We start from the raw sequence: 12,202 nt of genomic DNA, 5'->3' as shown, positions 1-12,202 counted from the left end.
AAGTTATCTCTGAGAAAGATTTAGGGAATAGAGATTTGGTCATTTAAAGTTAAGCAGTTGGTCCTCTTATGTCTTTATTAGCACTGGAAGCAATTTCCCTGCTATTGTGTAGACTGGGAGTCCTTGGGTTGTGCTTCCTTGGATTCTTCAGAGCCCTGCTTGATAATCATCTTTTCTGCTGTGATCCATGTGGTCCATATTTAGGGGCTGCATGGATGAGAAGGTCTTCAGGTCAAGCACAGTTCTGTTATAGCATAGTACTTGGGCATTAGTGACTTGAATCAATCAAGAAATGCAAATAATGAAGAATAACAGAAGCCTGTAGAATATTCATTATTGGATTTGTTATATTATTCTCACTTTAAACAAATTGAATCACTGCAAGTGAATTTTTTATTCACACAATTTTAAGAATGTTTTGCCAATGTTATCTTTTAATTCTTAATTTTTTAGTTTTAAACAACTTAGAGGAAACATTTAGTGGAAAATTTTTAATATTTACTGTTCAAACTTTTTTTCTTTCTGAATTTTCCTTATCCTTATTTTTTTCTTATGCTATTTTATAGCATAGGACTTTAGTAGACTACTTACATTAAGTTCAGCTTACTATCTTACTAGATGCTGAGTTTTTGAACCATCTTTCACCTCTTAGGGTTTGGGTAGATTATGTGTGCTGAGAAACTTTGTAGATCAATCTAATGTTGGAAGAGTCTAAGAAACTCTTCATTCCCCCCGCCCTCATTGAATAGGACTTTTATGCTGTCAAATAAGGTATTTCTGCTTTATTAAAACTCCTTATGCCGAGGCCCATATATAACATTTATATTAATTATAAATTGATATTGTGGCAAGATTCACCATGTTAATTGCAGACTCCCAATAGGTCTTTGAAAATAATTGGTTTACAAAATTTGATTTACATAGGGTTTCATACAGTACAAAATGGGGAATGTTATAATACCAACAGATGAACCTTAGAGTATGCCTTGGACATTTCTTTTTGTAGTTTCTCCAGAATTTGTTCTTTATTCCGCTTCTCATGTCTACATTTTTTTTTTCTTCAAAATTTGCAGGCATCATGACCGGAAGATGTGTATAATAGGACTGAGTATCCTTCTGGAATTGCAAAATCGACCTCCTGCAGTAGATGCTGTGGTGGGACAGATTGTTCCCTCAATTCTTTTCCTTTTCCTTGGCCTAAAGCAGGTCTGTGCTACTAGACAACTGGTAAACCGGGAAGATCGTTCAAAAGCAGAGAAAGCTGATATGGAAGAAAATGGTAAAGTCTTCTAATTGAAATGAATGTTGCTATTGATTTTGATTTGTGTATGCACTTTATTTGAATACTATTCTATATGGAGACATTAAACAGATTTACATTCTTCGGTCTGCTGCACATATAACAAATATTTTGGGCCTGGTTGACTTGCTATTAATTGTATCGTGATACAAATTTAGATTTGTGCACCTTCTGACACCTAATGTACTCAGTGATTTTTTTTTTTTTATGGAGCCTAATAGATATCGTTACATTTTAGGAAACACATTTATAACAATCAAATGGTCTTGACTAAAAGTTAGCAATCTAGTATCTAATGTTCTTGTTTGTGCTCACAGCCTCATCAAGACAGCAGCCATGAGTTAAATGAATCATTAGATTAAGAGCTGAAGTGTTAGTACCACAGATTAGTAGAGGGCCTTTTTTTTTCTTTTTTGTAACGGTTCTTAGGTGACTCATTATCAACATTATATTTGAGAGATATATTTGTGATTTAAATATAAATTAAGGGAAAGTACCTAAATGAAGTGGATTTACTTAATTGAGAATCAGAGTAAGATTGTTAGAGTTGAATATTAGACCTTTGTTTTGTTTAATGATGAGATTGCGGAGTACTTGCTAGAGAGTAGGAAGTAGCATTCTCCAATTCCAGGTGGAGTTTTTCCTCTCCTGGTTAAAAACAGAGACCTCATTAGCTGAGAAAGATCAGAACTCTTCCTGGTACACCTACAGCTCTATTTTTGATGCTAAATTCTGTGATTTTAGGATGTATAGATTTAAAACACTTTTAACTGGCATCATCCCAGTTTGTTCATATACCAGGGATTATAAACTACCCTTTCTCCACTCCCCAGCACAAAATACACCTTCTAATTTGTTTTTCTAAAATCTATGTAGGTCTTTTGAAGAAATGCTTCTTTATTAGAAGTGTTGCATATGTGAGTTTTGTTTTGTTTTGTTTTTAGCTAACTATGTGTCAGCAGTTGTAGAATTCTTTTATTTTTTCAGGTGTGTTATCTCTAATTTCTTGTTTTGGTAACTCTTTATTGGCTTATACTATATGGCTTGAGGGAAAATTTTCTAGTAATATCCCAGACTTTCTTGTATTTCCTACTAAAGTATGGAATGATTAACTTGTGGAGGTATTTCTCAGTCTTTTTGTATTAATAGTTATAATTTGCCATGCATTTTTTCGTGTATTTGGTCCAAACTATGGTTAAGTGCCTTATTCCTAAATCTACCTGCTTCAGTATGATGTGTATAATAGAACTAGTTTTAGGTTAATATTACCTGGTTTGGGTTTACTCCAGGATTTCTCTCTTATCTTGATTTTTGTTCTGCCTTCCTGTTCCAGTATTTCAGTTACAATCTAACTGCTAGGAACAGATTGATACTGAAAATAGATACAGAATCCATGGTGATACATAATGTAGTTCAAGTTTTTAACTTTTCAAGCCACATGTAGCTAACTATTTTTCTTTCCATTTTTGCTATTTCTTTTTATTATAAATTATCAAATTATATATTTGTGGAGCACAAAGTGATGTTATGATTTGTGAATATAATGTGGAATGATTAAATCAAACTAATATATCCATCACCTTAAATACCCTTTTTAATGGTGGGAACATTTGAAATTTACAGTCTTGCCAATTTTGAAATGTACGATATACTATTAACTCTATTCACCATGTTGTACAATAGATACCAAAAACAAAACAAAACAAAACAAAAACCTAATTCTTCCTGTCTGAGACTTTGTACCCTTTTACTAACATTCCCTCATTCCCACCACCTCCAGCCTCTGGTAGCCACCATTCTATTTTCTACTTCTATGAGTTTGATTGTTTTAGATTCTATGTATAAGTGAGAACAGGCAGTATGTGTCTTTCTGTGCCTGGCTTATTTTGCTTATCATAATGTCCAAGTTCATCCATGTTGTTGGAAATGACAGAATTACCTGTTTAAAAGCTGAACAGTGTTTCATTTTAAAGAATCCACATTTTCTTTATTCATCTGTGGTTGACTTAGGTTGATTCTGTAACTTGGCTATTGTGAATAATGCTGATAATGCTGCAGTGAACACAGGGCTGCTGACATCTGTTCTACATACTGATTTCAAATATTTTAGATATATACCCTGAAGTGGGATGGCTGGATCTGTATTTTTACTGTTTCTACTAGCAGAAATGATCTCATTTGGGCATTTCTAAGCAGTTTATAATCAACTCAGTTAATTAAGGGGACTGAATTCTCAATAGGAAGCCATTGTTTAAAACACATGCACAGATTGTACAGTCACTTTTCTTTTAAACAAAGGTAATTTTGAAATCTGCAATTGAATAATATTCTTGTATTAATGAACATGCATAGCCTAACAGTAGTAATGTTCATCTGGATAACAGGTTTAGGGAACTTGTTTTCAGTGAGGAGGATAAGGACATTCTCAACTTAGCAAACTCTACAGTAAAGATAAGGTTTATTTATTTTATTTTTTATTTTTATTTTTTGATTCTCCTCTTTACACCAGAGATAAGATTTATTTTTATTAAAATTTTGTGGAAGATTTTTTTCCTTTCCAGAGTGTAGTTTTATAGTCTTTGGTTTTTGTCGTGAAATTTTATATTTTGTCCATATGTGTTTTGATTCTTTTTAAATAATTAATGGGTTCACAGAGGAGATTTCAAGTGATGAAGAGGAGACGAATGTAACTGCTCAAGCGATGCAATCAAATAATGGAAGAGGCGAAGATGAGGAGGAGGAAGATGATGATTGGGATGAAGAAGTATTGGAAGAAACCGCGCTTGAGGGGTTCAGTACTCCACTTGACCTTGACAATAGTGTGGATGAATATCAGTTTTTTACACAAGCTCTGATAAGTATGTCTTTATTCGCCACATCTTCTGATATTTTTTTTTTCTAAACTTTCTTCGTTTCTTCCTGATTTGATATCTGCCCAAGATTGGTCTAGATTCTTTGAAAAAATTTTTTGTTTATTCCTTATGATAGAAATCCCCAAACAAACATATATGAAATGATAGAAATTAAAATAATGAACACCTATCCCCCAATCCTAGCAACTTTCATCATTGAGAAGTAGCAGGGTGAGCCTGTAGGTTATCCTTGCAAAAGTAATATATGGAGTATCTGTGTATATTGTTCATCCTTTAGGCATAAATGGGCAAGCATTTTTATAGCAAAGAATGAAGTGCTTCAGGCATGTGTTGCTTAAAAATTGTAGCTAACAACCTATTAGTTATTCACAATCTGTAGAATGCAATTGCTAGCATAAGACAGTGACTTTTTACTATGTAAGTAATTTGCCAATTTTTTACAACAAAAGACAGTTTAATTACAGTTACAGGACTCATAAATGATTGGGGGGAGAAAATATTTGCCACATATGCATAATAGGCATAATGTACACAGTGTACAGAGGCCATCCTCAAATGCGTAAGACCAGTAACCTAGTAGAAAAATGGAAATGGAAAATTTACAGAATAAAAACAAGCCAATGAGGCTATTTAGAAAATTATTAATCAAATAAATTATTTTAAATCTTATTAATATAGATTATTTGTTTTATGGTTACATAGTATTTCCATAGTTATATTGTAATTTAGTTCCACTGTGGGACATTTAAGATTGTTTCCAATGTTTTTACCATTATGAGGGTTATTAAAATGAACATCCTTATGTGTAAATGTTGTTACTAATAAGGCAGTATTAGTAACAATTTTGTAGTGTTGCTACAAATAACATTAATGAAGAAAAAACTGCCTAGATGTGTTTATTGAAATTCACAGGAATTGGAGGCAGAGAGCACAGGAAACTATATTCCAAAGCATGGCAAATATAACAGCATAAACGTGGAGATGGAAATATGGAAGGTGTGCCCTAGTGTGGTTCCAGACATGGGTGTGTCGTAATCACCAAGAAAGCTTCTAGGTCTTGAGTAGGATCTCAGGAGATGTATTTTTAAAGATGCTTCTCAAGTGACAGGCAGCTTTAAACCAGCATGTAGTGGCCACTGCTTAAATACTGAAGGAATAAAGTTGGACTGGGCTATAGTGGCCTTGAATTCTGGACTGAGGTGGTCCGTCCCGTTGCCCATTGGAGTAGTGTTGAAAGTTGTGTTCTGAGGCGGTGACCTTGTAGATGTGGTAATTCACTTCAGGGGAGTTATCCGGTGATGGATTATATGCAGAAAAAACTGGAAAGGACTAGATGTGGGAGCCAAATGTTAGGAGATCACTTTATTAATTTAGATGTATAGAGACCTGGAATGGGGAGGGTGACATTTGATGGAAAGCAGCATATAGATGAAAGACAGTAAGAAAGAAGCAGAGCTTTGGGTGTGGAGAGGGCATGCTCAGAGATGTTAAAGATGGACAGTAGTTGACTGGGAGACTAATGGAACTGGTGAGATAAATGGAGAGAGAGAAGGTTTGGGAGGAAATTGTTACATTTGGTTTTAGTTGTGTTGAGTTTGAGATGAGCTATTCAAATGGAACAGTCCAGGAGGCTTAGGGGAAGGTTTTTGCTAGAGGTACAGATTTGAGTCCTTGGGGTAGTAGCAGTGCTGAAGCTGCAGGTAGTATGAAAATTCCAGAGGAAAATGGTAATGAAATGGTAATGACTGAGTACAGGTGTTCTGGATTTTAGAGAACATCCATAGAAGACAGCAAAGGAGACAGAGAACTAGGCAGACTAGAGATTTGCAATATTGTTACTTTCCTTTGATATCCCACATAGCTGGGTACGAAGTGGGTACTCAGAAATAATCCTTTGTTGGCACAAGTTTCATTACCTTGTGTGTGTTGTAGTACTGTACTCTTTGTTACTGTCTGGGATAATTTCTTTGTAATTTGATCATGTTACTACTACTTGTTCTCTAAATTAATAGTCACTGTACCCTCCTGTCTTTTCCTTCCCAATTGCAACAGCTGTGCAGAGTCGAGATGCTGCCTGGTACCAGCTCCTGATGGCACCACTCAGCGAGGATCAGAGGACGGCACTGCAGGAGGTGTACACACTGGCAGAGCACCGACGGACGGTGGCAGGTCAGCCAGAGTAACCTCCAGAGTGGAGTGCATGTGTCACAGTGCCAACAGTCAGCCTTATTTGATGAGCCAGGTGGCACCTAAACACTGTTTCTAAAATTGTTAGAGACTCACCCTTTAAGATAAGAAGGAATTATCATTATTGTATGATTGTTTTAATCACTCATGATGTTTTAACTTTGCAAAAACCTGCACATTAATATGTATCTCCTAGTGGTGTTCTCATTCACATTCATATCATATGTTGGAAGTAAAGGTACAAAGTAAGGGTTGGGATAAGTCTTGCCGAGGGAAACTTAATCAGCTGGATCACTCCCCTAAACATTTCAGCTGTGGGCCAAAGGCACTTGATGAATTCTTCCTAGGAGCTTGTATTCCTGCAAATGGAATGCCCTCCATTTCTCATTGTTGGGCTTTATTTGACATTGTTTCTTGTTGTTAATTTTCAGTTTTTAAGCTGGAGGAATTATTTTATGTTGATTATTATAGTTACTTGTAGATTGTCGTTGGAAACGATTTTGTAGTTACAAAAAAATTTTAGTAGGAAACATTGCAAACTAGACATCTAGAGTTTAGAATGCTGGTTCTTCTGCTTGGACTTAGATCTTCAGTTCTGTGCAGATTCTCAATCAGCTCTCCTGATATGAGAAATCTGGGCCCCCTTTCAGCAGTAGAGACAGTGAAGTAGAATCCAACGCTGAGATGTGTTTTGTTTTTACTCGTTTTTTTGCAGATATTCCAATAATAGTGAACATACCACCTTATTGACATGGGTCTGTTATTCTTAGTTCTTCTTTGGCAGAATAACTAACACTACGAGTCACATTCTTTCACAGTTCTAAGCATATAAACAATCTGGCTCCTTTGAGTCATCTCCAACTTTGTCACCTTAAGCGTTCTTTTTTTTTTTTCTTCTCCCCTTTTCTTTTGAAAAATGCTAGAAGCAAAGAAGAAGATTGAACAACAGGGAGGCTTCACCTTTGAAAACAAAGGAGTCCTCTCCGCATTTAACTTTGGGACTGTGCCCAGCAACAACTGAAGGAAAGAACATCAGCTGACCAATTGTCATCACTGCATTTTATTTCACAAAAGGAGTGTGAGGGTCAAGGGGATGAAATGAGGGGGCTGCTTTCAGGGCCCTCCTGCTGTACCAGCTACCATCTGGCATTAGGCAGCACTTTTATCTACTCTTTCCCCTTTGACCTTTGTCACCCTGAAATATATATTTTAAACAGCTACTGTAAGTATGAAATGAAAGAAAAACAATCATTGAACTGAAAAGGACAAACCATGTGTTCCAAAGGCTGAATGCCCAAGGTCGTTTTAGAGGATTGGATCGACTTGCACGTCTCAGGTTTTTGCCATGCAGAATCAATGGATTTATGCGGATAACAGTGCCTTCTGTTGTACATGAATTATCAGAAAAAAATTTTTGGAGTGCATTGCAATTTTTTTTAAAGCATAAAACATATTTCTAGATACAACATAAACCTTGGTTATATGTCGACTATTCTGCGTTTTACTCTGTGAATTTATTGTTAGGCAGTTACTGCAAGTCACTCTGGTTTCAAAATCTTCACTGCTCCCTCTGCTCACCCTGCTGCTGGGGGCCTTTTTTCAGGGGTTGTATTATAAAATATGCACTGGCTCTGGTTTTTCATAAGATGTTTTGTGGCTTTTTAAAGAAGTGTCTTACTCCCTCTTCTCTCATTTTTTTCTGCCTTGAAAAGGGGTGGTATTTCTTTTGGGGTCAACAAATACACATACCAATTTCACTCCTAACCTTCTAAGTTCAGGACTCAATTTCTTGGCAGCAAGTGGCAGGGGCTCTTTAGTCACTGGAGTTAGCAGTAAGTCGGAGTATATTCTGAATAATGTAATTATGCAATTAATTGATAATCATACCTAAAGCACATTGAACTTCTAAGAGAAAGGTGCTACATAAGCACACTGTCTTTCTGGATGGGGACTTGTATTTTAAATAACTTATCATTCCAGCTGTGTTGGACCAGGGTCCAAAGCATTTTATAATGATATATTTTTTTTTTAATCTAGGAAAAAGACCCAAACAAATCTAACTTCTTGCTTTCTCACATCTTTGAATTTTCTCCTACCTGATTTGTTTGTGTCTTTATTATAGCTCAGTTTGACTTCTCAAAATTTTCAACGGTTGGGGTGGCTGCACTCTTAGGTGGCCTATAGGAAATATTACAGACGGAGATTACAGTGTTTTTCTGACCTGGTTCAAGACCAGAGCATGGATCATAGGGTTTTTATTCAACAAAATGAAAATGTCACCTTCAGAACTTAACATATTACTAGATGTGATACAGATTTTCCTTTCTGTGAAACTGAAAATTCACAAAAATTCACAGCTTAAATTTGCCATCAGTGACTGGAGGAATTTTTTTCAGGTGCTTCCTATATTACCATCCCTCATGCATATTAACTCTTTAGAATTTTAGGTTAAGTAATCTCTATAGAAGTAGCCTGGAAAACCATAAGTTTTGGAGTTCTGTGACCCCCTGCTTTCCTCTGCCCCTCCCTTCCCAAGGCATTGAAGCTGAATGTGCCAACTGGCATTAGAAGCGAAAGATGGCATTGGGAGAAATTTTAGAGAGCTTTCAAACTCTTTATTCTCATGTTCCACATGGTCTAATTTTAACATAAATAGTATGCCTTCACACTGGATTGTAAAAGGCATGTGATTTTTGAGATTTTATTTTGTGATGTATTGTCTTCTGCAGTATTAAAGGGAAAGAGGTATTAATGTGCATCACCCTATCTTGTTTTTGAAGCCAGGGTAGTTGTATGATTTTGTTACCAGCAGTGCTAACCTGAATGTGACCTGGTTACCTTGGAAATGCAGGAACTTATATGAATGTACTATAAAATAAAATGCAGACTGATTCCCAGGATTCTGAACTCTTCTGTGTGAAATGTTTTCTGAAATGTGGAGGTGCTTTAAGCAGTTGATAATAACCCATCAATATGTTTTCCTGACATCTGGGGACCTGAAGCACAGTGGACTGTAGGTCTGGGAGGGTAACCAGGGCTTATCAGGAACAGCTAATACATGGAGAGAAGTAGGGAGTGAGAGCCCATCTCATGAACCAGGAGGTCTGCACAAGGGTGTCAGAGCTCTGGAAAGGGACAGAGCGTTCAACCACAGCAGGACCTGGAAGGAAAGGAAGGTATCACTAAAATGGTGCAATTTTCTGATGGGTCTACTACCAAATTATTACTGGTCAAAACTGGACTGGTAATACGGTCATGTGTCAATAATGGATATGTTCTTATAAATGCTTCATGGACATTTTGTTATTGTGTGAACATCCTAGAGTCTATTTACACAAACCTAGATGGTGTAGCTTACTACACACCGAGGCTATATGGGGTAGCCTATTGTTCCTTGACTACAAACCTATACAGCATGTTACTATACTATACTGAATACTATAGGCAATTGTAACACAATGGTAAGTAATTATGTATCTAAACACAAAAGGTACACTAGAAATGTGATATAAAAGATAAAAATGTATGAATGGAGTTTGCAGGACTGAAAGCTGCTTTGAGTGGTGAGTGAACATGAATGTTTAGGACATTGCTGCACACTACTGTAGACTTTATAAAACTGTACACTTAGGCTACACTAAATTTATAAAACAATTTTCTTCAATAATCTTAGCTTACTGTAACTTTTTGTGAACTTTTAACTTTTTAGCTCTTGTAATAACACTTAGCTTAAATCACATTGTACAGCTGTACAAAAACATTTTCCTTTTTAATATCCTTATTCTATGAGCTTTTGTCTATTTTTAAAATGTGTTTACTTTTTTAACTTTGTTAGCGACTAAGACACAGACACATTAGTGTAGGCCTACACAGAGTCAGGATCACCGATATCCGTGTCTTCCACTTCCACATCTTGTCCCACTGGAAGGACTTCAGGGGCAATAACATGTATGGAGTGGTCATCTCCTACATAGCAATGCCTCCTTCTGGAACACCTACTGAAGGACCTGCCTGAGGCTGTTTCACAGTTAACTTTTTTAATAAGTAGGAGTATGCACTAAAATAACAAGTATAGTAAGTACTAGGTGATAGGAATTCTCCAGCTCCATTCACTTATGGGTCCAGTGTCATTTATGTAGTCCATTACTGACTGAAGGGTCATGGAGCACATACTTGCATGATGATAAGACCCATTACATTGTTAATCAGTGAAAATTCCTAAGAAAACAGTTATTTTAAATTGTCATTAAGTAATATAATGAATTATAGTACAGTTTGCTGTTTAGCAAGGGAGACTGAATAATCCAGGCACAAAAGGGAAACTTGGCCATGTATCAGGACCATGTATGTGCATGTGTGTGTATGCATGAATGTTTCATGCATTAAAAATTATTCCAGTTGAGCCTTAAATAGCAATCTTTTCTGTCCCACCTTACTCTCTCCATTGAAACTGCCGTACAAATGCTGCCTGGGTGGGTTGGGAACTTTCTAGGCAGTCTGCTAGCAAGAAAGGCAGCAAAATCAAAAATAAAGAGATGGCTTATACTCTGTAGTTAGACTATGTTTGAGGAAGAAGCACAAAGGACAACTATGGCTGATCCTGTAGCCAAGAGAGGTGTGTAGGTGACAGAAGGCATGTGTCTGGGTAGTCTGAGAGTCCAGGCCAGACAGCAGTGCAGCTAGAGGAAGGAAAGGGCTGTCTTGTGAAGAAGAGGGAGTGCAAGCCCAAACATCAAGGAGGAAGAGAAGGGGATGCATATGCTCCCTGCCGGACACATGGGAAGAAGCTCATCTTGGAGGTCATCCAACTTGAAAAAGATTTTCACAAGTAGATGGATGCCCCTCAAGAGCTGGAAATTGGAGACTTTCTTTAGGCTATGGAATATGCAGGGGCTGAGAGCAACTCGAGCAGGAGTGACCTTACGGAGACTTCCCCCACTGGACCTCCCTACTTACGAAGGGAAAACCTGGGGAGAAATGAACTACACAGTAGGGCCTCCCAGGCACCTGTCCACTGTGGCCCAGTGTCCCAACACATCACTCTTAAGTTTAGAGTGACCCACCATTCCTACTGCCTAGTGAGTGTGGGCAGTACCCTCAGTTTCTCTTCCTTGCCAGTCATTTCTCTCCTGAGAACTGCCAGCAGCTGGACCCTCATCCCTTCTGATTTCCATACAGTTTATTTCCATACAGTTTGACATACAGCATGCCAATGAACTAGAATTCCTTCACATGTGGGTAATCCCTGCCGTCGGAATGAGCTCTTTCCTCTTTTCCACACTACTGGTATATGTTTTGTTTGGCCTTGAATTGCTCACACCATTGATTATAGACTTGAGGGCGGAGATTGTGCTTTATGTGGTATTAATATTTTGTAGACATGTTTTGTTGTCTTTCTAATGCCCTGCATCTGGTGGCTAAGCGTGGTCAATAGAATGAACACATGAAGAAATGGATAATTGACATTCTGCCAATGAGTTTGGATCTTAGAGGCATCTCGGAGGCCACAAATAAGATCTTGGAGATAGGTTCCCGTGGGGAAAACAAGTGTGCGACAGCAGCTGGATGGTGAAGTAGATGTATGCTGCTGGAAGGGAGCTGTTGTCTGCGGGTCACTGTGCCCCTGCTTCCTGTTCCTGAATCCAGTGCACAGTTTCTAGTGCAGCAGGATTCCAGGTAGGTTATTTTTTTCAGACCTCTCTTTCTGTAGTCTGCATGGCAAAGCACCTTCTTCTAACTCCAGCTGTTCTTTTTTTTTTTTTTTTTTTTTTTTATTATACTTTAAGTTCTAGGGTACATGTGCATAACGTGCAGGTTACATATGTATACATGTGCCATGTTG

General features: G+C 37.3%; 1 protein-coding gene across 2 annotated transcripts in view; it reads left to right on the top strand.

Moving 5' to 3' along the window:
* IPO8 (importin 8) overlaps positions 1–9,267 on the top strand; it is a 66,976-nt gene extending 57,709 nt beyond the window's left edge. For both annotated transcript variants that reach the window (XM_023209002.2, XM_023209001.1), the window contains 4 exons: positions 1,074–1,279; positions 3,955–4,158; positions 6,226–6,342; positions 7,284–9,267. In XM_023209002.2, the coding sequence (XP_023064770.1) occupies positions 1,074–1,279; positions 3,955–4,158; positions 6,226–6,342; positions 7,284–7,381 (625 nt within the window). In that variant the 3' untranslated portion in view covers positions 7,382–9,267. The remainder of the gene's footprint in view (positions 1–1,073; positions 1,280–3,954; positions 4,159–6,225; positions 6,343–7,283) is intronic.
* The last annotated feature ends 2,935 nt before the right edge of the window (positions 9,268–12,202 follow it).

The sequence above is a fragment of the Piliocolobus tephrosceles genome, chromosome 10 (assembly GCF_002776525.5).
Source record: "Piliocolobus tephrosceles isolate RC106 chromosome 10, ASM277652v3, whole genome shotgun sequence".
NCBI classification, from domain to species: Eukaryota; Metazoa; Chordata; class Mammalia; order Primates; family Cercopithecidae; genus Piliocolobus; species Piliocolobus tephrosceles.
The sequence above is the reverse complement of the archived record's forward strand: the minus strand, read 5'-3'. Positions and strand labels throughout refer to the sequence as shown.